Genomic DNA, 26219 nt, shown 5'->3' on the forward strand with positions numbered 1-26219 from the left:
AGATCACTGTAAGTCAGGAGTTCGAGACCAGCCTGGCCAACATGGTGAAACCCCATCTCTACCAAAAATACAAAAATTAGCTGGGGTGGCTCATATGGTTTGCCTGTGTACGACCCAAATCTTATCTTGAACTGTAGCTCCCATAATCCCCATGTGTCATGGGAGGGACCCAGTGGGAGGTAATTGAATCATGGGGGCAGGTTTTTCCTGTGCTGTTCTCGTGGTAGTGAATAAGTCTCACGAGGTCTGATGGTTCTATAAAGGGGAGTTTCTGTACACAAGCTCTCTTGCTTGCCGCTATGTAAGACGTGACTTTTCTCCTCCTTCGCCTTCCACAATGATTGTGAGGCCTACCCAGCCATGCGAAACTATTGAGTCCATGAAACCTCTTTTTCTTCATAAATTACCCAGTCTCTGGCATGTCCTTATAGCAGTGTGAGAACAGATTAATACAGTGGTGCACACCTGTAGTCCCAGCTACTTGGGAGGCTGAAGCAGGAGAATCGCTTGAACCCAGGAGGTGGAGGTTGCAGTAAGCCAAGACCGCTCCACTGCACTCCAGCCTGGGTGCCACAGCAAGACTCCATCTCAAAAATAAATAAATAAATAATTATACATATATATGTAATCTGATAGGATTAATGCTAAAAAGTTGATAATTATAAATTTGGGTGGGAGGATCATGTTTTAGGGAATCTGTATTTATCACTCTTCTACAATAAACATAGACTGCTGTGTAAAAGTATTTTAGAGTATTTCTATAAACAAATTTACTTCATATACAAGTCATAAAGAAAAAACTGTGAATCCCTTTAATAATAATGGCGTTAAAGGAGAGCACCAAAATGTCATGATATATTTATACAGTTATGTTTCTAGGTTTATCATTTGATCTATAGTATATTTGAATCCATTTAACATCAGAGTCCCACTGAAACAACTTGCTTGGCTCCATCTGTAAAAACACTACAATAATCTTTATTGAAAACTCTCTGCAGTAGATATCCTTGTTAACCTTGTTAACCTCTTTGCTCTTAAAACCAAGAGACAGTAATTTTAATGGAAGTATAAAGAGATATAAAGAATTTACAATTATAGATACTTATACTATCTGACAGCACAGGATAAAAAGCAGTGGGTTTGGGTTGAGTTTATTTGCTTGTTTTGTTTTTAACATAAATGACCTATTTTCCTTCTGCTTATCAGGCTTAACAAAGGTCCTCTCTTGAGAGCAAACAAGACAATTCCAGCCTCTCCTGCTCCTTCTCTGTATGAACTTTCACAAAATAAGCCACTGAATACTTACTAGGTACAAAGTGTTGGCAGGCACCAAAGGAATATATAGATAAACAAAACAAATACTCCAGGAGAAATAACAGCAGTATATAACTTAAATATATTATTTATGAACTTTGTTGTTCTTTTTTTCAAACTATTAGGAAGCAATGTCAATTACAGAGAGAGGAGATAATCAGTTACTGGTCACATGTATGAATGCAGCTGACAGCATCATCCCAACATAAGATGTAATCCATTATGGCCTATTGCTATTTGTAGTTTTACACTTGTCCGTGTATGATCTCTGATTCAAAATGGGACACTTCCATCTTGATAGCCTTACTCTCAGGCCTCAGAGTAGCCAAAAGTGTGCTGTCCATTTACCTGGCTCACAACTGCTCTTACTCAAGTCCAGATCTCTGGTGGGTTCCCAGCTGCATTCAGTTACAGTCCTCACACCCTCAAAAAATACCTCTTTTTGGTCTGATCCTGCCAGAGTAAATGACTGATTTAAAGAAGATAGTATGTTCTCTGTAATATGTCCATGACTCTCACATTTGAAGCAAAGCCTATACTTTGATTTACTGGCTATAACAAAATTTGAGGACATTTACAACTTATCTACCAATACGTATATAATACAGACTTTAAAAACTCACACCCACATGTGTTTTTACAGTCAACATGTATTATCCATGTACAAAGAACAATTGTTTTTTAAAAAGTTCAAGTCAATTCACTCAGCTAAATCTGCCTACCCAGATAGTCTGGACAGTCTTGAATCTAAACAAACCTGGTTTCATGTCTTCTAAAGGCAAGGAAACAGAATAATTCTCAAATAGCTAAAACTGTACATACTAAGAATAAAAAAGCTAACTTTTATTGAGCATTAATATGTGCCACAGATTATATTAATTAATAAATCCTCACAACAACCATAATAGATATATTCTTCTTATCCTTTTACAGTTAAGAAAACTAGGACACAAAGTTAAGTAACCTACCCTCAACGACCCATGGTTAGATAGTGCATAAGTGGATTCCAACCCAGATTGTTTAACTCCAAAACCCAACCTATAGTTTATGCTATACTTCCACCTTTGACCTCTGCCTTCTAGGGCAAAGGAGCAAAAAACAAATAAAGAACACACAAAAAATGTAAAAAACAAATGAATAAACAGCCTAGAAGTGAGAGTAATTGAGAAAAAGCAAAAAAAACAAAAAGCAAAATTTGAAATTGCAACACTATGGTGGGGGACGGGGGTGGTGTATGTCTTCAATGAATAAAACGAAATGCGTGGGACCTAAATATGCCTTTTTTTTTTTGAGATGGAGTCTTGCTCTGTCGCCCAGGCCGGAGTGCAGTGGCTCGGTCACTCCAAGCTCCGCCTCCCGGGTTCACGCCATTCTTCTGCCTCAGCCTCCGGAGTAGCTGGGATTACTGGCGCCCGCCACCACGCCCGGCTAATTTTTCTGTATTTTCTTTTTAGTAGACACGGGGTTTCACCGTGTTAGCCAGGATGGTCTCGATCTCCTGACCCCGTGATCCGCCCGCCTCAGCCTCCCAAAGTCCTGAGATTACAGGCGTGAGCCACCGCACCCGGCCCATATGCTCATTTCTTAGCAAGGAAAACTGGGGGTTGCGGGGAAAATGCAAGAGGACAACGAAACCTACAATTTCATAGTGAAAACCTGTTATTCCAAGCAGCACTGACATTGACAAAATCTTGTCTGGAATCACTTCACCATTCAAGGGTAGCAACAACAGATATCCTTTCCTTAACCATCCTCTAACTCCACCAACACACAAGAAAAAGAATTACTAAAACCAGCTCAAGTAGAGCCAAAAAATACTGAGCTTAGAAATCAAAGCATGTGATTCTAGCATAGTAATTAGTTGTGTGTTCTCCAGCGAATCACTTTTCCCTTCTGGGTTTCAATTACCTCATTTGTAGAGGCAAGCGTTTTAACTAAATTAAGGTGTAACTGTCAGCTCTAAGAATTACGTGAAACTTTAAGGAAAACTCCTGTAAAACTCAGAAAGGCTCGGGGATGCATTTAAAACACCGTGAACTATGGGTTCTTTGGCAAGAATGTTCCCTTCTAAGCCGCCACAAGCCCTGGCTAGAACATGACACAGACCGGCTTCCAGGCCCTTGAGGCTCAGAGAGCAAGGTCAAATCCAGCTTTCAATAATTACATAGGGCTGAGGCATTAACCTCTACGAGTATTATAATTTAAGTCAGAATTCTGGGGGTAAAGGCAGCGGCAGGGGAAGGAGAAATCACTCTTCTAGGTCATCAGAAACCTTAGTCCAGACCCCTCGGGTTGCAGAATCAGGCACAGAGAGGGCGAGCGCTTTGCCCCACGTTACACAGCAGTTAGCGCCGAGGTCGGGACTAGAACTTCAATCTTTCAGCTCCCCGCTCGGCAAACGGTCCTTCCAAGCGCAGCCAAGCAACAGAGAGGAGGGGCGGGGGCGCGCGGGGACCCGGCACGGAGCGCAGGGGCACCAGGGAGGACAGGGACGCACCCCGAGTTACCTGTGTCGGCGCCCGAGCCTGCGTGCAACAGTCTGACCTCCGGCCGCTGCCTGTCGCCACCCGGCCTGCGCTGCACCACCTGCCGCAGGAGCAGCCGCATGCGCCGCGAGGCCGGGCCTCCGTGGCCTCCGGGTGCCCCGAGGAGTAGGAGCCGGGATTGCATGGGGCCGGGGGCGCTGTCGGGGACGGCGAGGGGACTCGGGGGTCGAGCGGCGTCCCGGGCAGGCACCGTGAGGCAGCACGGAGAAGGGGACAGGAAGCGGCACCCAGCCGAGTCCGCCGGAAACTCCTTCCCCCGCGGCGCGGCCGGCTCGGTAGACTCAGCCCGGCCCTACTCGGCCCTGCATGGCCCAGGCGGGCGGAAAGTGCCTGCGGAGCTCCAGCCCAAAGAGCCGGCACCGTCCCGGGACTGCCCGCACCGCGGGGGTGCTCCGAGCTGCGGCGCTGGGCTCTGGCAAGCGCCTCGCAGTCCCTGAGACTGTCTGTTCACCTGGATGCACCAGGCCTTCACCCGCCGTTTCCCTGCGATCCCACAGAATCTCAGGAGTTCAGTAAATGCCAAGGGTTTTAGGAGCATTTGTCGGTGTGACTCTTCAGATGCTTGCCCCAAGTCTTCGTTTCTTAGTTAAAGGCCCAGTAAGTATAGGGAGCTTTCCCTGTATTCGACTTCAGATTTCGGAAATGGAGAAAACATGCACAAGATGATGGGAACTTTCACAACTGTCTTGATTCATTGTAACCACACTAGTGTTTCCAAACCGTACGTGAAAGCTTTACCCTTTGTCCTTTTGGTGGTGGTTGTTTGTTTCTGGGTTTTATTACTGCTTCCTAAATTCTAAGGAAAAAATTCACATCTTAGTGATAGATGGAAATTGCTTAAATATCAGAAAGGATCCAGATCAAGCACTTTTCTAGTCATGCTGTAATACAAGAGTTATATAAAGATAATTTATGTCTTTAGTAAAGGAAAAAGTAGGACACTGGCTAAGGCTGCCTCCCTCTTGTACATTCCAACATCGGAAATGGTCCTACCACAAAGCAAACTAAGCCTAATGTAATTAGACTGCATCCCCAAAATGTCACAGTGAATTGACTAAGGCAAAATATTTGAGACAAGTTATACAAGCAAACATCAAAAAGAAGGCAGAAGACCTCACTTTCAGCTAAAGACCTTGCTAATTCTAGAGCTGCCACTGTCTAAATACATAGCACCTACCCTGCGCCTAACCCTGTGGTGAGTGCTGAGAAGACAGTTAGAGTGGAGACTGTAAAAGTCAAACAAGGCTAGGTAAGGAAGGCTTTGGGCATCCAGCGGAAGAACTTGACTTGAGGAATGAAGGCTGAACCAGGCTTCTAACCTAGATGAGGAGACAGTGAAAATAAAGGTAATAAGTAGTTACACAATATAGTATGACATCGTTTCATGTGTATCTTCTCATTTAATCCTCATAGCAACCCTAAGACATAAATTTAGGATGTAAGCTTATAAAATGCTTTTCCTACTTTGAGCACATCCTATGCATCAAGATTTTAATGAATTATCCCATTTCACATAAAAATGCTTTGAGGTACTATTATTATCCTCCATTTTACAGATGAAGAAACTGAGGCTAGAAGAATTGAATACCTTGGTCAAGATATCTCCATTTAATCTCGCTGGAACTCAGTAGACACCTGAAAGAATGGGAGAACAACCTAAGGCAATTTTTCAAAGTGGTTGATATAAGCACTAAGAGCTCTTGGAGTTAAGACAATGGAGAGATCAACACAAGTTAGAGCATTCAACAACATTTTTTGCCTAGTTTTATTTTTTTAGAGACAAAGTCTCACTCTGTTGCCCAGGCTGGGGTGCAGTGGCAGTATTATAGCTCATTGCAACCTCGAACTCCTGGGCTCGAGTGATCCTCCTGCTTCAGCCTCCCTAGTAGCTGAGACTACAGGCATGCACCACTGTGCCTGGCTAATTTTTGTGTTTTTGTTTTTGTAGCAGTGGAGTCTTGTTATGTTGCCCAGGCTGGTCTCAAGCTCCTGGCCTCAAGTGATCCTCCTGCCTCAGCCTCCCAACGACAACATTTATTGAGTAACTGCTGTATAAACAGTACCCTGCTAGATACTGTGAATCAATGGGCTCACATTAGGTATTGATTATAAATATGCAAATAAAGAATTGCAATACAGGGAGACACGTGTCAAGAGATTTAGGTTCAACATACTGTGGAGTGGATTGCTGCACCTGGAGTCTTCACAGAGAAGGTAGTGTTTGTTTGAAATGATTCATGTAGGATATATTATACAAGAGTTTGTCAGGCTGAGACAAGTCAAATCTGGCAGACAGATCATGTACAGAGAGAGAGAGAAAGAAACAGCTGCAAGTGCAGGGCATGATTGAGAACCAGAGAGTGATTCAGTGTGTCTAGAGGTCAAGTATATACAACACTTTGTAAGAATAAGACCAGAAAGAGAATCTGGGGCCATGTTGTATGCCAAGAGAAGGAGTTTGCACATTAACCTCCAGGAAATGGAAAAATGGTGAAGGTTTTTTAGAGTGACAAAGCTACAATGGGGAGGAAAACTTTGAGCCTGAGAAAAGGCAGCACCTGAGCTTAACTTTGAATGCCATTTAGGACTGGATACACAGAGAAGAGGGGTATAGAGCCTAAGTAGAGGCTTGGAGTCCTGACGGAGTTCAGTTACAGGGGCCATGAGACCAGCCAGATGAGGAGGTTAATCTTTAGAAAGTAGTAGAAGGTGTTGGCAGAGCAGGAGGAGAAGGTTACAGAGTGAAGAATCTTGAGTAGCTGGATGAAGTTGGACTTCATCCGATGAGCAAACTGGGCAGCTACTGGACTTTTTGATCGTGTTTTAGGTGGTGGCATACTATGAATTGAATTAGGAAGACAGGAAGCATCAAGTGCTAGCTACGTGGCAGTAAAAATAGTCTCTACTTGAAATGATGAACAGTGCTGATGGCAATGAGACTGAATGGGAAAGAATGGACCTTCACAATGTTTTTAAAGATGAACCAAAGGTGTTTTGTTTTAAAAGATGTTCATCACAATCTGTGTAAAGTCTCTCAAACTCTCACTAAAATATCTGATCACATGCTTATTAAAAAATAAGCTACCAGCCGGGCAGAGTGGCTCAAACCTATAATCCCAGCACTTTGGGAGGCTGAGATGGGTGGATCACCTGAGGTCAGGAGTTGAGACCAGCCTGGCCAACATGGCAAAACCCCATCTCTACTAAAAATACAAAAATTAGCCAGGCGTGATGGTGGGTGCCTGTAATCCCAGCTACTCGGGAGGCAGGGGCAGGAGAATCGCTTGAACCCGGGAAGCAGAGGTTGCAGTGAGCTGAGATCGCACCACTGCATTCCAGCCTGGGCAACAGAGTGAGACTCTGTCTCAAAAAAAAAAAAAAGAAAAAAGAAAATCACACTACCAAAAGCTAGTGTTGACTGTCAAGCTCTTTCCAGAGTTTGGGAGGAATATTTTTTACATACCACATTAATGTAACTTGATGAAAAATGCAACTAATAATCCTTCCATGCTATGTCTGACTGAAAAAAGGTGGGTGCTCCACTCCTCCCTACTGTCTACCCCAGCTAAGAAATCAAAGGTTCATACCAGTGGTTCCCAGACTTTTGTGCGCATCCTAATTACCTGGAGAACTTATTAAAATGCAGATTATAGGGTTTCGTTCCTCCCTGCACCCAGAGATTCTGAGTCAATAGGTCTGAAAGGGCCCAAGAATATTCATCTTTAGTAATACCTATAGGAGATCACCCATGTGCCACACATTTCAGTCATGAAGCTGGACAACTGTTCTTTATAGAGAGGGAGGGAAAAAGGAAAATCACGGCCAGGCGCAGTGGCTCACGCCTGTAATCCCAACACTTTGGGAGGCCGAGGCGGGCGGATCACCTGAGGTCAGGAGTTCGAGACCAGCCTAGCTAACATGGAGAAACCCCATTTCTACTAAAAATACAAAAAATTAGCCGGGTGCGGTGATGTGCACCTGTAATCCAGCTACTCGGGAGGCTGAGGCAGGAGAATCGCTTGAACCCAGGAGGCAGAGATTGCAGTGACCTGAGATCGCGCCATTGCACTCCAACTTGGGCAACAAGAGTAAAACTGTCTCAAAAAAAAAAACAAAAAACAAAAAACAAACAAACAAAAAAAACAAAAAAAAAACCAAAAGTCACTGGTTCTTTGGTACTCCAAGACTGACCTCTTATTGCTCTTTTTTCCATTTTTTGAGACAGGATCCGGCTCTGTCACCCAGGCTGGAGTGCAGTGGCATGATTACAGCTCATTGCAGCCACTACCTCCTGGGCTCAAGCAATTCTCCCACCTCAGCCTCCCTAGTAGCTGGGACTACAGGCATGTACCACCATGCCTAGCTAATTTGTTTTTTTGTAGTGACAAGGTTTCACTATGTTTCCCAGGCTGGTCTTAAACTCCTGGGCTCAAGTGATCTCCCTGCCTCTGCCTCCCAAAGTGCTGGGATTACAGGCATGAGCCATCATTCCCAGCCTCTTTCATTTGATGTATGCCTGCTGCAGAGCTGGAGAAGACAGGTGGGAGACAGGGGCTAGGGGGACTGGTTTGGAGAGAGAGAAAGGGCTGACCAGATAGATGGGTGTTTTTATTTTTATCCCTTTGATTACCAGTAAGGATAAACATTTTTTCATAAGTAATTTGTGTTTTTAGTTATTATTTACCTAATTCTCCTTTGTGTATTTTAAAAATATTTTTCTAACTAATTTTAAGAGCTTTCTGCATACTAAGAATATTGACACTTTCTAGTAGGTTGCCAACTTACATTACTTTTTCCCTCCACCACACTTAGGCAGCTCAAATCCATGTGAGCAAATAGATTTAAGTAAGGAAGAAATACGAAGAAGACTATGGGCTTTTGAACCAGGCAATTCTGGGCTTCAATCATACTTCATCACTTCGTGTTGTATGACATTAGCCAAATTGCTATCTTTTCTGCGCCTCAATATTTTCATCTGTAAAACAGATATGGCCGGACTTGGTGGCTCACGCCTGTAATTCAGCACTTTGGGAGGCTGAGGCGGGTGGTCATGAGGTCAGGAGATCGAGACCATCCTGGCCAACATGGTGAAACTCCGTCTTTACCAAAAATACAAAAATTAGCTGGGCGTGATGGCATGTGCCTGTAATCCCAGCTACTCGGGAGGCTGAGGCAGGATAATCACTTGAACCAAGGAGTCGAGGTTGCAGTGAGCCAAGATCGCTCCACCACACTCCAGCCTGGCAACAGAGCCAAGACCCTGTCTCAAAAAAAAAAAAAAAAAAGATATGATAGTACTTAATAGAGTGTTGTGAGGCTTCAATAACAGATGTAAAGTGTCTAGCAAAACACCTGGCACACAGTAGGTATTCAGGAAATGTTAACAATTCGAGTAACCAATCTTTAGAAGTTAGGCAACTCCATAATTTAAAATATTTTGAATGGGCATTAAATGTAAATTCAGTGTTTGAGGCGTGTCTAGAAGCCTTGATTACTATGATAAGTATTTTTCATTACATATGAAGAAGTGTATAAAAGGGCACATTGGTATTCCATCCCTTTACCTCCAAAGGAGCAATGTCTATGTTTCGCTCTTTACTAGATATTCTGTCACATCTGCCTGCCAGACCACTCCTTCTGCTTCTCTGATGCAAGTTACACCTGCATCTTGCATACCAAGTGAGGCTGTCCATCACCTAACTCCACCTCACCAGGCACACAGGTTCGGCATGTGATTTGGCCTCATAGTGCTTGACCCAGCACCAATCAGAGAGCTTTGTCAGAGATGGATATGGGTGCAGGGACTCTTTCTAAGATTATGGATGCTTATAGCCTCACATAAGTCCAGAACTGTCAGGGCCATCTTGGCTTTAATTCGAGAAGAGCTTGACTGAGACAAGAGAAAGGCGAAACAAATGATTGCAACCAAGGGAAACAAAATGTCCTGGTGATATACTTTGAACTGTGAATCACCCCAATCTGAAACATTGCTTTGGACATCATGAGTAAATAAATCCTGACTTAATGTATACAGGCAAGTTTGTCATAGCTTTCTGTTGCTCATAATTCCAAGAATTCTGACTGATGCCATCTCTTACCCCTCTTACATCTCTTACCCCTCTTACATCTCTACCTTGGTAGGAGTTGCTTTACTGGGAGATATGGGTATCCTTGGTACTGATCACTTCATAATGCCTCTCCATATATGTAAAAGTAAGGTGGGCTGTAGATTATAGCTGTTAAGTTACATCAAGTTCCCAACTTATTAACAAACAAGAACAAATCTTGGTGGAAGCAAGGTGGCCACACATGTATATTTCCCTTGCCTCCTCACCAAGTCCTTAATGGGAACACATGCTTCCAGCACTACTGTCCACTCAAGGCACTGTCTTACCTAGCAAGGAAAGCTCAGTTCTTATAGCATTATGATTTGAATTACATAATTTTCAAGGCCTGTGTTATTATTTAGGAAGAAATATTTACAATATCAGGCTCTTTGGATCTTTGGCTTCACTCCTGCATCAGCAAAGGCCAACAAAGGAGAACAGAGTTAGCCTGAGTGTCTCTGGTTCATGTTCTCCACCATTCTGGGACCCATTTTCCCAGAGCCACCTTTTAATTCTGATATAATGCCTGTTATGTCAATTGTTCTAATACTGAGTTTGGTCTGAGGACACAACAACAGATCTATCTCACCACATATGAGTTTTCAAGAAGATAATTTAGAGGCTTTTTAGAAATTATTTTATTTATTTATTTATTTATTTATTTATAGATGGAGTCTTACTCTGTCACCCAGGCTGGAATGCAGTGGCACAATCTTGGCTCACTACAACCTCTGCCTCCCTGGTTCAAGCAATTCTCCTGCCTCAGCCTCCCGAGTAGTTGGGACTACAGGTGTCTGCTACCACACCCAGCTAGTTTTTGTATTTTTAGTAGAGACAGGGCTTCACTATGTTGGCCAGGCTGATCTCAAACTCCTGACCTCAGGTGATCTGCCTGCCTTGGCCTCCCAAACTGCTGGGATTACAGGAGTGAGCCACCGCACCTGGCCTAGAAATTCCTTTGTTAAAAAAGAATGATCTATAAGATTCCATTAAAATTGTCAAGCCATAGTATATATAGTTAATTGATAAAAACTCATGTTCAAGTTTTCAATAAGTAGTCTATTTATTTTAGGAATTACTTTCCTTGATCCATGTATTTATCCTCAAAATAATTGTTAAAAAGGATCTGGTTATCGTAGAATATTAGCCTCTTATTTTATAGATGGAAACATGGCGTCTCCTATTTCATTACTCTGTAAGCTTGAGGAAATTCCCTTCACTCGGCACCCTTCAAAGTCCGCAACTTCATGTAAGTATCACTTTCTTAAGTAGTTCAGGGATTATTGTACTATTATCCTTGCTGTTCCCTCTGCTTGAAATGGCTTTTCCTAATACTTCCATAACTGGTTCTTTCTCAGTGTCATGCCTCAGCATTTCGCTTGTCACAATCTATAAGTACTTCAGGTTTATCTTTTATTGTCTCTCCCACTCAGTGGAGCCTAAGCTTCAGAAGGATGGTCTGGCTGAGCACTATATCCAAAGTGCCTCACACACTGCCTGGCAGAGTAAGTACTCATTAAGTATTTCTTAAATGAATTTCTTTTTTTGTACATTCTTAAAAAATCTTGAGAAATTAGCAAAGGGGGGTGATGACCGCCATTACTCCCACCAATACCATCTTTCATAACACAAATCATAGATAATGAGGTTGATGGATAATACAAAGACAGTTATGCTGTTACATTTGGTTATTGTCATCACAGCTAACTTTGGTATGTTTAATACATGATAGTTGTTTTTATATTTTTAAAAAATTATGGTACAATATATACAGTATAAAAATTACTACCTTAACCATTTTCAGATGTACAGTTTAGTGGCATTAAGTGCTTACACATTGTTGTGCTACCATCACTACCCTCCAACCAGAGAACTCTTTTCATCTTGCAAAACAGAAACTCTGTGCCTATTAAATAATAATTCCTCATTCACCCCACTCCCAGCCCCTGCCCACCACCATTCTACACTTTGTCTCTACAAATTTGATTACTCTGATTACTCAAATATATTAGGGGTCTCCAGAGAAACAGGGTTTCTCCAGAGTCAGGGCTCTCCAGAGAAACAGAATCAACAGAATGTGATTTCAGAGAGAGAGAGAGAGACTTAGAAAGTATTGGCTCACACAGTTATGGAGACTGACAAGTTCTGAGATCTGCACTTGACAAACTGGAGACCCAAGAAAGTCAATGGTATAAGTTCCAGTCTGAAAGCCAGCAGGTTCCAGACCCCTTCAAATCTGAAGGCAGGAAAAATGTGCTGTCCCAGCTGAAGCAGCCAGGCAGGAGAAGCTTCCTCTTACTGGAGGGAGAGTCAGCCTTTCTGTTCTATTCAGGCCTTCAGCTGAGTGGATGAGGCCCACCCACATTAGGAAGGGCCATCTGCTTTACTCAGTCTACGGATTCACATGTTAATCTCATCCAAAAACATCCGCACAGGCATACCTAGAATAACGTTTGACCAAATATCTGGGTGCCCCGTAGCCCAGTCAACTTGACACATAAAATTGACCATAACATCATATAAATTAAATCATACAGTATTTGTCCTTTTGTGACTGGCTTATTTCACTTAACATAGTGTCCTCAAGATTCTTCCATGTTGTAGCACATGTCAGAATTTCCTTCCTTTTTAAGGCTGAATAATATTTCATTTATGTGTATACTGCAATTTGTTTATCCATTCATATGTTGATGGACACTTGGGTTACAAATATTTTGGCTATTGTGAATAATGCTGCTATGAACATGGGTGTACAAGTATCTCTTTTAGTTTCTGCTTTTAATTCTTTTGGGTACATACCCAGAAGTAGAATTGCTGTATCATATGGTAATACTATGTTTGTTTTAGGAACACACCATACTGTTTTTCATAGCAGCTGCACCATTTTACTTTCCTACCATCAGCGTGTGAGGGTTCTAATTTCTCCACATCCTCACCAACATTTGTTATTTTCTGTTTTTTTTTTTTAATCGCAGACTTTCCTAATGCATGTGAGGTGGTTATTAGTTTCTCTTGCACTTAAATGTTAGTCATTTTCTGTCACTTTCTGTCCATTTTTGTCATGTACTAGGCTTGTCACTTACTTTATGACTATAGATCCAGGTGTTAGGGATGATGCTTGATACAGTAGGTAACTAGTTAGTACTAATTAGTGGTAATTTTCAAAACACAATATGGTAAATAGAGATTAGAGAAGAAATAGGAAGTGGTAGGCCTGGGGAAAACAGGCCAAAATAGGTGGCAAAGAGGAAATAGTCATGGTTGTGGGCAGTATGCTACAAAGAGATCTTTTTCTTAGAACCAAATGGTTATAATAAAGTCATTTATATTTTTAGTTGAGAGTGGGAAGCAAGAGGGAGGAAAACAAAGAGTGTAGTTCCTCATTATCTAATATGACTTCATGCCAAACACAGTGACCATCACTGGAGAAATAGAAATGTTAGCAAATGTATCTAGTATTAAAATGTAAATCTACCTCTGAGAACACAGATGACCCTTAACTCTTTTTCTAAACTACTGATTCTACACACACTCAACCTTTATAGCCTTTTCTCTATTACACAAGGGACCCTAAAATTTAATGGTAAATGATTTTCTAAATTCGTCATTGTGAACTATTTGTGTTATGACCAAATTGTGTGTGTTATCTGTTTTCTTTTAAACTACTGAAACATGTTAAGTAAATCATTCTTTGGGCATCATGCATTGTGATTATTCATAAAGAAGGATTACTTTGTTTACGAGCATTTCCCAAATCTTTAGTCAGAATATACAGAGGCCTCCAGGAGCCTAGATTAGATATAGGGAAGGGAAAACATGTATTGGTGCTCACAGTAACTAGGAAAAGGGTCCTAGACAACATATGATTGAATTTAAGGAAATTGTTCCATACGATATTATTGAGTGCCTGTTATATGCCCTGTACTGCACTATTCACTGGGAAACCGTAGTAAATAAGACAGTTTCCTATGGAACTTGGGACCTATTTAGTCTGTTTTATATTTAGAAGTTTGAGTTTGCCCTATTGGTCAGTGGTTTTCAAACTCTGTTTGAAGCCTGTCATATAATCAATAATTTGTCTGGTCTTTGTCCTGGGTTCCTGGCACAAATAGGAGTCTCTTTATTATTCATGAGCCTTTGCGAACACTCTTCAGTTTGTGCTAATGAGGTGATTCATGGTGGAACCTAGATGGCTTCAGGATGGATGCTGATCATTCCAGAAAGATCAACTATGTGATTAAAGAGTTGAGGCTTTGAACCATATGATAGCAGCCCAGCCTCCTGACCTTCAGGAAGTGAAGGGGGATTGGAAATGGATCTCACTCATGTGGCCAAAACCCCAAAAAACTCTGGATGCCAAAGCTCAGTGGAACTTCCTGGTTGATGAACACCTCAACACACCAGAATGCAGAGTGGCAGAGAGTGTAGAATCTCTACATTTGGAACCCTCCAAGATGTCACCCTATGCATCTCTACATTTGGCTGTTCCTGCCTAGTACCCTTTATAATAAAACTGTTATTGTAAATATAGCACTTTCCTGAGTTACGTGAGACATTTTAGTGAATTATTGTGAGACCCATCCCCCTCTGGATTTGTAAACAGTCTGAAGTGAGGGCTGTTTTGCTTTGGACCAATGCCCTTTAACTGGTGGGGTCTGCACTAACTGCAGGTTGTTAGTGCCAGAATTGGAATGCACTATACCAGCTGATGTCAGAATAGAGCCCCTTCTTCAGTGGCTGCAAAGGAGGGGATTGGGAAAAAAGTTTCATACTAGTTGTAACTTCTGTTCTCCATAATGGCCTCCTGGGTACCCTTTGTTGAGTGATTACTAAGTATCAGAGCTGTTACTTCTGTTTTACAAATGGGAACACCTAGGCTTACAGGACATAAATAACTTCCCCATATTTACATGTAAAGTAACTAGGGACTTGATTGTTGTGAAGAGAAGGTTAAATTCAAGAGCCGTTGTGGAATAATTATCAAGTGGCTAATTACACGTGAAAATCAAAAGAGAAAGACATCCAAAGCTAAAGTAAGATTGTGACAAAGGAAACCAGATTTTAGAGATATCGGTAACCACAAAAGACAAGGGATGCCATTTTGAGAAAAAGTGGTGACTTTACGTAAAAAGAAAACAAAAACATTTGAAGTTTAAAATGTGAGTGGAAAAGCAGGAGTAAGAAAAGAAGTATAATCCAGCAAGGTTAGCTTGATGTTAGTGAAAGCCTTTGTTTCCTTAGTTTTATTGTTTTAATGCCAATAAAATGTGGATAACAACATCTAGCTCAGACAACTAGCAATCATAAGGATTCCAAGCTAGCTGCCTGGCATCATCTTCGACATATTTGACGTTCCTCACAAACAACGACTCCCTTTCCTTCTCCTTAGTATGCACTGTTAGAGCAGGAAGAAAATATGATCTGTAACCCAAAATAGAGACTCAACTATACCTGCCTGTTCAAAATCTACACGACTTATTAAGGCCCTTTCACAAATCCAGTGAAATCCCAAAAATACAGCAGAAATGCCATGATGTGTTTCATACTCCCTAGCTAAAAGTTGAGGGTTGCTGGAAAATCACAACCCATAACCACTGCAGAATAAAATTCAGTGCATATTAGAACATTGCAAACAATTTTTGTATGTATATTTAATATTTATACACAGATAAACATTAAAATGAAATTATAAAATAAATACATAAAATAAATAAAATAAAAATATATTTCTATTTAAAACATAGGTGCAAGTTTCTCCCTCACATGACTGTGCACAAGAACACTGAATAACTGCGTTGGTCAAGTTTTATAATGAGGGTTCACTTAGGCACTGAAGGTTGTCTATTATCCCTGGTGCCTGACCATTAAATGCTAGAAATGGCACCCTGTCATTGTGAGACCCCCCACCACCAGATTTCCGAACTTCACCCTAGCCCCTGGTACTATTCCACCTGAGAGCTTTTGCCCCAGAGCCTCCTTGCTGGGTACAGAGAGGATGTTTGGGGCAAAGAACAAAAGTCTCCTTATTTACCTGGGCACAATATGATTCTTTCCCTTCCCAGTTACTTGTCACAATTTCTATTAGATTGGTACAAAAGTAATTGAGGTTTTTGCTATTTATTGAAAGTAATGACAAAACTGCAATTACTTTTGCACCAACCTAACAACTACATTATAGTCCTCACTGCTCTCTGTGTGGCCACTGTGCAAATGTGAGCTCCACAAGGGCTGTAGGCCCAAGTTTGTCAGAGACCCTTCTCTGCGCAGTTTCCTGAGTGGACCACCCAGCTCTTGCTGGCCCTCTTTTCGCTGCCCTGCTCCTGCCTCCTCTGGCACATCCCACAGCCTTTGCTGCTGGGGTTGCCCTCCGGGGGGAACAGCTGCAGGACTCTAGTTTGCCTGCAGGCAACACAACATGACCCTGACTAACAGGGAACTCCAGCACCTTGTCGAGCTTGGGGAAATAGCTGTGCCACTGCTAGACCCAACCCCTGTGCTTCCCTTGGGACCGTTCCCCTTCACTTGGCTTTGGGGATGAGAGGGACAGCATGCATGAGAAAAATGTCTTTTCTCTCCTCTTGAGACCTACAATCAAAGTAATGGCACGTTTCCTCTCTCGCCTCCCCAGCACTTTTCCTTATACACTATGGAGTTTTAGATGGGGTGCCTGCTAGTGGTAGGAAGGCAATTCTGCCTGATTTACTAAACTCTGGGGAAGGTGCCCAGTCCCGAATATTGGCAGGACTCTTTAGAATGCAAAGTCATTTGTGCCTCTCTGTCCTTAGCACTGGGCCCTATTTTCCACTTCCAGGGAGAAAGGAAAAACTCCTTCTTCATGTCTTGTTACTCTACATAGTCAGTTCCCTTTGGGGAGGGTACTGAGAGTCTGGGTTGGGAGGCAAACAAATATTTCACTGTATTCTCTTGTAGTGTTTGACTTTGTATCATGTGCATTTATTACTTTATTCAATTAAGAGTTGTCTATTTTTAAAAGGGAGGAGGAATAAGTTAGTCTGTGTGCATTGACTTAAAATGATGTACATGATGTATTGTTAAGTTAGCAAAACAAGCTGGAGAGTAATGAACATAATAGTAATCATAGCAATCACAATAGGCATAATAGTGAAAGGAAAATGAATGCACAGTTCCAGCTACACACTTTTTTTTTTTTTTGAGACGGAGTCTTGTCCTGTCGCCCAGGCTGGAGTGCAGAGTGATCTCGGCTAACTGCAACCTCCGCCTCCCAGGTTAAAGTGATTCTCCTTCCTTAGCCTCCCAAGTAGCTGAGACTACAGGTGTGTGCCACCACAAATACAAAATACAAAAAATACAAATTTTTTGTAGTTTTAGTAGAGATGGGGTTTCACCATGTTAGCCAGCATGGTCTAGATCTCCTGACCTAGTGATCTGCCCATCTTGGCCTCCCAAAGTGCTGGGATTATAGGCGTGACCCACCGCACCCAGCCCCAGCTAGGTACTTTTGTTGGTATGTGTTGTGTAAGTGTGAAGAAAGGTGTGGAGGGTCACATACCAGTCTGTTAACATGGTTACCTTGGAGGGATAATGATGGGGTAAGGGAAAAACTTTTATTTCCTTTGGTATTACTTTAAGATACAAAAAAATCACATGCTTGTAACAAATGCACGTTCAAACAAGCATGTATTATTTCTGTAACTTAGGGAGGGAAGGGAGCAAAGGTAAACGAGAACAAAGAATGTGTTACACCACCATGCCCACAACCACAGCCCCAATCAACTAATCAACAAAACAAACTCGCAGCTCTCATATACAGGTTTGCCTGACATGCTGAGGCAGGGTTTTTGACTCCCTTCCCTTCATTCTGAAGTTCGGATTTCAGAAATAGATAACACACTGGCATTGGCCACAGTCTCTCAGGACCAGCTCACGAAGTCTTTCAGGACAAAGGTTTTGTCTTAATGCTCAAAGATCTGCAGGACCCTGTATGGTAGAAGAAACATATCATTGTATTTGTAAGTAAAACAAACAAAACATAATTTAAATGTGCATCGATGGTTAAGGAATTTAGCCTTACCCATATCTATTCAATCCTTTCATGAGAGCAAAATAAGATTGAGAGTAAAAAGCATAAAAAAGCTGGGGCCCCCAAGGCAGGGTGATTATGGGAGACAACCAGGCATAAGGGAGGGGGTGCTGGGAGCCCCCTTCATAGCCTTCCCCAAGGTGACCAGGCCTGGGCTTCCCTGAGTAGCAATTCGGCCTGAGTGTTTTCCTTCCCTCTGTAACAATGCGCGGTGCACCCCTTAAAAATGCGTAATAGCTGCCAGGCGTGGTGGCTCACGCCTGTAATCCCAGCACTTTGGGAGGCCGAGGCAGGCAGATCATGAGGTCAGGAGATAGAGACCATCCTGGCCAACATGGTGAAACCCTGTCTCTACTAAAATACAAAAATTAACTGGGTGTGGTGGCGCGTGCCTGCAATCCCAGCTACTCGGGAGGCTGAGACAGGAGAATCACTTGAACCCAGGAGGCGGAGGTTGCAGTGAGCCGAGATCAGGCCACTGCACTCCAGCCTGGCGACAGAGTGAGGCTCAGTCTCAAAAACAAGAAAAAAAAAGGAAAAAAGAAAAAAAAAAAAGCCTAATAGCACAAACCTTATTGCTCAACTTAAGGTGGAAAAAAAATTATGCATATCAGATAGGCAATGTTTTTTTCAAAAACAACAACCAAAAAAACCCCTTGATAATGAAGATAAGAATGGAGTAAGAGAGTAAGAAATCAGAAATAAGAATGGGGTAGGAGAATCCTCTTATATATTCCTGTGGGTGTGTAAAGTGGTACAGTTATTCTGGGATGCAATATGACAACATGTCAGGGAACTAGAAACATTTTATACCCCTCTAGGACTCTAGCTTGAGGAAATAAACAGAGATGTTATCAAAGATTTGGTATAAGGATGTTTTGTGCAGTATTATTAATAATACTGAGATATTGAAAACTATTCAATAAGAATGGCTAACTAAATTATAATTATAATTTATGCAGTTGTAAAATCTTTGTAACATAATATTTAAAAGGCTAGGAAACAAAACTATATATCCAACATGATTCTAATTTGTAACAAATATATAATAAATATACAAAACTATAGAGTACATTTGAATGATTGATTCAAAAATAATTATAAATTTTTGTTTATCCTTTCTATGTTTCAAAAATTCTATTATAAACATATGTTCATCTTAGTATTGGGAGAAGTAAAATAAAGGGAAAAAACATTAGCTTAGTCCTCCACAGAGAGAATTAATTCTCCTTGACACATTTAAATCCATAAATTTAGAACAACCTATTTCTGACTAATGTCACGTAATTGAACGGTCCATTTCTGAATTCATAGATTTCCCTGTGGTCCTGAAATATGTACCTATTTAGCTACTATGGAGCCATTGCTCCCAGGAAAAAAGAAATCCCCAAAATAAAAATAAAATCTTTTTTTTTCTCACTTTTTTTTTTTAAGAGAAACTTCTCTATACATACAGGAATTTGACAACAGTTTGTGCCACTTATGGATTTAAAGAACTGGCACCTTGAATGGGATTCTGAATAGAATTCATACAGATGGAATGTAAATATCACCCTGAACTGAATTGGCCCTCATCCTGTCCAGCCAATCTGGAAATGTCTGGTAAGCTGTTTATTACACGAGTCTAGAGCTCAGGAGAAGGCGTGGGCTGAGATGCAAATACGAGTATCATTAGCATATGCACGGCAGCTGAAACCATGGGAGCAACCTCTATCTAAATCACTGATTCTCAACTGGAAGTGATTTTGTCCCCCAGGGAACAGTCGGCAATGTCTGAAGGGAGACATTTTATATTTTTATAACTGGGGGTAGGGTACTACCTGCATGTACTGGGTTGAGGCCAGGGCTGCTGCTAAACATTCTGCAATGAACAAGACAACCCCTTGCAACAAAGAATGATCTGGCGCAAAATGTCAATTGTGCCTAAATCGCAGAATCCTACTCTAAATGATTCACAGATAACTTAAACTCAAAACTGAACTCATCCTTTTTTCCTTTAAAATTTGTTTCTCCTCTTATGTCCCTACCCCAGTCATAGTAAGTCTTTTTAATGTTAACCAAATTAGAAACCACAGGTCCTCCTTAAACTTTCTCATAGCTTTACTTCTCTCATATCCAAATGAGAACCAAATCCCAATAAATTGACCTCTGTCTCACTCTCTTTTTTTTTTTTAAAGAGGGAGAGACAGGATCTCACTCTGCCACCCAGTCTCACTGCTCCCTCAAACTCTTGGGTTTCAGAGATTCTCCTGCATCACTGGAATTACAAGAGTGAGCCACCGCTTATCCATCTAATCCCTTCCCTCATCTCGAGCTCTTTCTGCCATTGCCCTGTTTCAGGCCTAAATCATAACTTGTTGGTTTGCTGCAGGAGCTTCCTAATAATTTTCTTTCTCCAATATGGTCACCCTCTAATCTCCTCCCCATCATTTCCAGGAAGATCTTTCTAAAATGCAAATCTAACTATGTCACTTCATTATATAAAATCTTTGACTGATTTTCCTTTACTCTCAAGATTAATTCAAAACTCTTTACTAATCTAAGCCCCTTATGATCCAGCCTTCTCCCACCACTTGCTGCTATACTATCAACAATCTTCTCTTAAAGTTCTGTCTCCCTCAGTAGACTATGGGCACCCTGAGGGCAGGATCAGTGTCTTTTATCTCTGGACCACACCCCCTCCCCATCGACCCCAGCAGCTAGCAAAATTCCAAATTTGTTTTGTTGAACTAATGAAGGAGACACTCTGACCTCCTCAGTGTGTGATCACTCTGCAGTGTGTAGGAGTGAGAACAGAGAACCTAGGACAGAATCCTGAAGAGCGCATGTTAGGATAGGCAGATGAACTCAGGAGACTAGAAAGCAGCGAGAGATGCAGAACCCAGGAGATCACAGTGTCAACAAAGCTGAGAGTCAAGTAGATCATCTTCAGGAAAACAGAGCCATCAAACACCTCAAACAGAAGTCAGCTAAGATGAAAACTAAAAATAGTACAACATATCAGAAAACATGGTAGCTGGTTGCAGCCTTGAATAGAGTCATTTTAATGTTCTGTGGGCCTCTAGTCAAGTACTTGGTGCTGGATTTGGGGTCATTACTTAGTAGGACCAGCAGTTGGGAAGATTAGCTGGACACAGAACAGGAGAATGAGAACAAAGTGAAACTTGCTAGTTACTACAGCATGTGTTACCACAGCCTTTCAAGAGTAATGGCTTCTGCTTTATTTCTGCTTTCCAGATCTCAGGCAAGGTTTTCTTTTGGTCAACTCTAACTTAGAACCAAGGGGAAAAGGATTCCAGAAAATGTAGCCTCCAAAAGGAGTGGGGGTCCCAAATTGACTAGACACAATTCAGCATACATCCCCTTGCTTAAAATTTTTAAGAAATGAAAATACTTGTTTGTATTTACCCACATGTTTACCATTCTCAGTGTGTACCATTCCATCCTATAGATCTGAATTTCCATCTGGCAATATTTTCCTTCAGCATGAAGAACTTCATTTAGCATTTCTGATAGTGCAAGTCTGCTGGCAATGACTCTCAATTCTTATATAGCTGAAATGTTTTAATCTCTTCTTCCTTTCTGAAGGACATTTTCAGTGAATGGAGAATTCTAGTTGAATTTTTTTTCTTTTAGCCCTTTAAAGGGTGTCATCCTACTATATTCTGGAATCCATTTATTCTTATAATTGTGTGTGTATGTGTGTGTAAGAGAGATAATGTCTTTTTTCTTTTAGCTGCTTTTAAGATTGTTCTCTTTATCTTTGGTTTTCAGAAGTTTGGCCATAATGTTAGTAGGTATGTTTTTCTTTGTATTTTTTCTGCTTAGAGTTTGCTGAAATTCCTGATCTGTGGATTGTTTTATTAAAAAATCAAATGTGGAAAATTTTTGGTATGTGAATATAAACATATACGTACATATACATGTCTCCTATTCATTATTCTAATTCCAGCCCAATATTCTTTTCCTTAGGGAAGTTGTTCATGACTTTTCTGACTAAGTCAATTTCCCAGTTATTTTATGGGAGCATCTATTTCTCCTTTATAGCATTAAGCACCACATCAATTTCACATTTGTTTTTGTGATTATTTGATTAATGTCTGTCTTTCCACTAAAGTCTAAAGTATGAAATCCATGAGGGTAGGGACTACATTCTTGTAGTCGTATTACACTACATTCCCAGGACTGACCACAGTGACTGGTGCATAGTAAGAACTCAGTAAATATTTGTTGAATGAGTGAATGCCTGAATTAAAATAAATAAGATAATACTGATTTGCAGTAAGCCATTAGCAAATCTTAACTATTATTTATAATGAAAATTCGCAAATTCAATTACCTTAAAATTGCTTTTTTATACCATGGAACTATTATTCCTCAGATGCTTTGGAAAATGCAGGTAGAGACTAGGTTTTGAGGATTTTGGCTGTGGAATAAAAGAGGCAGGGAGTAGCTAGACAAGGATTCAGGTCAATGAAGCGTTTTGCTTTTGATGGAAAAGGCTTGGGGTGTCATGACAGGGCAGCTCAGAAATATCTCACCAAATTATTTCCTTTTTACATGAATTTTTTTGTAATAAATTACACATTATAACACCTTAAAGGCAATGCACAGTCTCTTAAAGTTCCATTGGCTTGAGGAATGTTATGAGAGTTTCTGTCAAAATCCTCCCCTTAGGTGGATGAGTAATTGACCCTAATCATCAGGAGGAGTCAGAGTTTCTGCTACACGTTGGGGGCCGCGTAGAATATGTTTGGCGCAGGGATAATCCATGGGAGCATCTCTTGTTTCTCAGTTGCTCGGTTTTAATGGTAAATCAACAACTACAGAAGCTGCAGGATCATGGTAGCCAAGGGCTCCAACCCTGCAGGAAAGAGCTTCTGGGTCATTGTACTAGACAAGCCACCTAGACTAGCATAGGTCCTAGCTGAGGTTAAAGGGAATCGAAAAAAATGGGTAAAGGAAGAGGTGGATATTGAGTATCAGTTACAGCCTCTAATCAACTGCAGCAGTACGGGCTAAATTGAATTCTTCCCAGTTACCTTCTCTTATAAGTTCCACAGGAGGCTGGGCACAGTGGCTCACACCTGTGATCCTATCACTGTGGGAGGCCAAGGCGGGTGAATCACCTGAGGTCAGGAGTTCAACACTAGCCTGGGCAACAAGGTGAAACCCTCTACTAAAAATACAAAAATTAGCCATGCGTGGTGATGGGGGCCTGTAATCCCAGCTACTCAAGAGGCTGAGGCAGGAGAATCTCTTGAACCCGGTAGGTGGAGGTTGCAGCAAGCCGAGATCGTGCCACTGCACTCCAGCCTGGGTGACAGAGCAAGACTCCACCTCAAAAAGAAAAAAAAAAACTAAGTTCCACAGGAAACAAGACCAACCAGAATCCTGCAGATGAAGTAAACTTACTATGAAAAGGCATGTGGATATGACAGGTGCAGAGCTGACTGTGGTAGATACTGTAGTATTCTGCTCAGGTAGCTTCTTCAGGTCCTAAACACCCATACCTCAGATGCAGGGAATATCAACTGCTGATGGCTCAGAGCTGTGTCCCTCATGGGAAAATGCCCTTCACCACAGGGAACTGTCCCTCTTCTGGAGAACACCCTGCAGCAATGACTGGCTCCTGCAAGGATACAAAGGCCCAGCCAGCTTGCCTCAATAGGGGACAACGCTGGAAGGCCATCCTCAAGATTTGGCCACAGGACTACTTGGGCCCTTGGCCTCTCTCTCTCTCTCTGTGCTCAGTCTGTCTTCTTTCCTTCCTTTCTTACAGGTTTGTCTCCTGGGAGCACTCCCCAAAGAATCTTCTACACACAGTTCTCCAACTCAAAGTCTGTTTTCAGGGAATCCAATTCAAGACAGGGATAGTTGGAAGACACAACCGTTCCATGGACTTTGATGTTCTTGATATTCATTCTTGGTATTGGCATTATGAGTTGTGACACTAGGAGTCTCCAAGTGACTTTGAAATGAGAAGACAGGAACAAAGAGGTGTCATACATCCCTCACAGATGGTCACAAATATCTAAAGAGTTTTTGCCAAAGAGATAGGGTCCTGAATGGGCAGCAGGGTTAAGAGAAAAATGTGTAGTTATTAATGTTAATGAGACATCCTTTGCTACAAGATGATGGTGAGGTCTCAAGGAGATCTAGGTTATATTTATAAGGGATCACTCCAATTACTACATGTCCGTCTTTTCTAAAATTAGACTTTATTGTGCTCTATTAAAATAGCTTTATCTTTAGAAGAGAGTTTCTCAAAATGTGATTTGGGGACCACCTGCATCAGGAACACCTGAGAATTTGTTAAAGTTGCAGATTCTAGAGCCCCATCTCATGCTTACTGAACCAGAATCTCTGGGAATCTGCATGTTTATTTAACAAGTTTTTCAAAGCTTGCATGTTTAGCCAGCTTTTAAAGTAAAAGTTTTCAACTGCTTTAGTTGGTAAAGGGTTTCTTTTGCAGATGATGAAAGTCTTCTGGAATTGGATAGAGGTGATGGCTTCACAACATTGTGAATATATTTAAAACCACTGAAATGATTTTGGTTAAAATGGTCAATCTTATGTTTTTTGAATTTATCTCAATTAAAAAAATAAAACTAGAGGGACAGAAATTACATCGCCAGAGGCTGCAGCTAGGAGGAGGGAATGGAATGCAAAAGATCACAAGGTAATTTGGGGGGCTTGAGGAAAATGTTTTAAATATTGATTGTGATGGTGGTTACACATACAATGGCCAATCTCATGGAACTATATAACCCAAAAGGTAAATTTTACTACATAGAAGTTATTTCTCAGTAAACCTGGCTATAAATAAACACATAAATAAATAACCTCCAAGAGATTCTTAGAAACCCTAAAGCTTAAGAACTACTGCTTTTAAGTCGTGGTCTCCAAAGTGAGGACTCACTTCTCCAGGGTTCTGGAAGACAAGCCGCTGGGGTACAGGAAGAATATAATTGAAATCCTATTTATATTTTTTAAAATGTTAACATGAGAAAGAAATGACATTTTCCTAACATTTGGAAATCCACTTGGAAGGCTTGACTCATATTTATATATAGAATGACATTGTTGCCCCCATCCCGTCTGTGTCATGTCAGGTACACAAGATGTCCTGGGGGAAGACTGAGCATTGCATAATGACCTTGTTGACCTCTGTGATCTCATTCATTCACTTGCTTGTAGCATAATGCCACATACTGCAGTTTACACGGATTTATGACTTATAATGTCTAGTTTTAAATAAACTAATCCTCAAACCAAAAACAAATGATTTTTAAATATCTCTGCAAAGAAGCTCCTGATTGAAGACGATACCAATAATGCAAGCCAAGGGAATATGAAATGGTAAGAACTGACTTTCTAGTAAGAGCTCTGCCATCAGCCACATTATGAGGAGAAACAATAATAATTCAATTAGATCTGAACAGAAGTCAGCTAATGAGTGAGCAATTGATTAATTACTCTTCAAAAGAAACTGAGTTATGAAGAGAAGATTTTAAAAACAGAGATTTGGCAGTGCTCCCATTGTTAAGTGATTTTGTTGCCTAATCAATGTAAACATGACACATACTAAAACCGTCATATCTCCATAACTAAAGAACTTGGGAAAAAGACTTTTTTTCTAACTAATTTTAAAATCTTCCAAATGAAGAGTTTCCGTGGATTTTGATCCATTTGTTAAAAATTGTAAAATACAATGCCTTCCAATTAATTTGCGAGGACCTCTCATTGATATCAGGGAAAGCAGAAATTGACCATCTGGGTTTCAACAAAAACTTCTGCATAATCAATGTATGTGATAGAAACCTGAGTACTGTTATTTAGTGCCACCAATGATGCACTTCCATTTAATTCTGCATGTCTTTGTACTTTACCATTAAAACAAAGTGTAGCCATAAATCAAATTAGAAATAGACACTTAGATCAATGTATCACAAAATGTCAAGCCAAAGTATCGTAAAATAATGCAGCACATTTGATCTCATTGCTTTCACTAAAAAAGTTACTGCAGTGGTTTAATGTAGTCATTCTTTGATATTCATTTTTAGTTTCTTCTTTCTTTTCTCTCCTCCCACTTCATTTCTCTAGCTCTTGCAGCTTTAGTTGCCATCTCTAAAGACCTCCAAGTTCAAGTTCTTTGCTCTTAGTCTTGTATTTCCAACTCTTGAATTA

General features: G+C 41.0%; 1 protein-coding gene and 1 long non-coding RNA gene across 2 annotated transcripts in view; one reads left to right on the forward strand and one right to left on the reverse strand.

The window, feature by feature from the left end:
• Nucleotides 1-4565, reverse strand: part of VWA8 (von Willebrand factor A domain containing 8) — a 393066-nt gene extending 388501 nt beyond the window's left edge. Inside the window, exon 1 of the mRNA XM_003806896.6 lies at nucleotides 3822-4565. Coding sequence (XP_003806944.2) covers nucleotides 3822-3984 — 163 coding nt within the window. The 5' untranslated portion in view covers nucleotides 3985-4565. The remainder of the gene's footprint in view (nucleotides 1-3821) is intronic.
• LOC129393611 (uncharacterized) lies at nucleotides 4208-24581 on the forward strand. The gene is made up of 4 exons (XR_008620587.2): nucleotides 4208-5206; nucleotides 11401-11472; nucleotides 19464-19631; nucleotides 23812-24581. It is a non-coding gene; the product is annotated as an uncharacterized LOC129393611 (long non-coding RNA).
• Nucleotides 24582-26219: the final 1638 nt, after the last annotated feature.

This window comes from Pan paniscus, chromosome 14 (assembly GCF_029289425.2).
Source record: "Pan paniscus chromosome 14, NHGRI_mPanPan1-v2.0_pri, whole genome shotgun sequence".
Taxonomy (NCBI): Eukaryota; Metazoa; Chordata; class Mammalia; order Primates; family Hominidae; genus Pan; species Pan paniscus.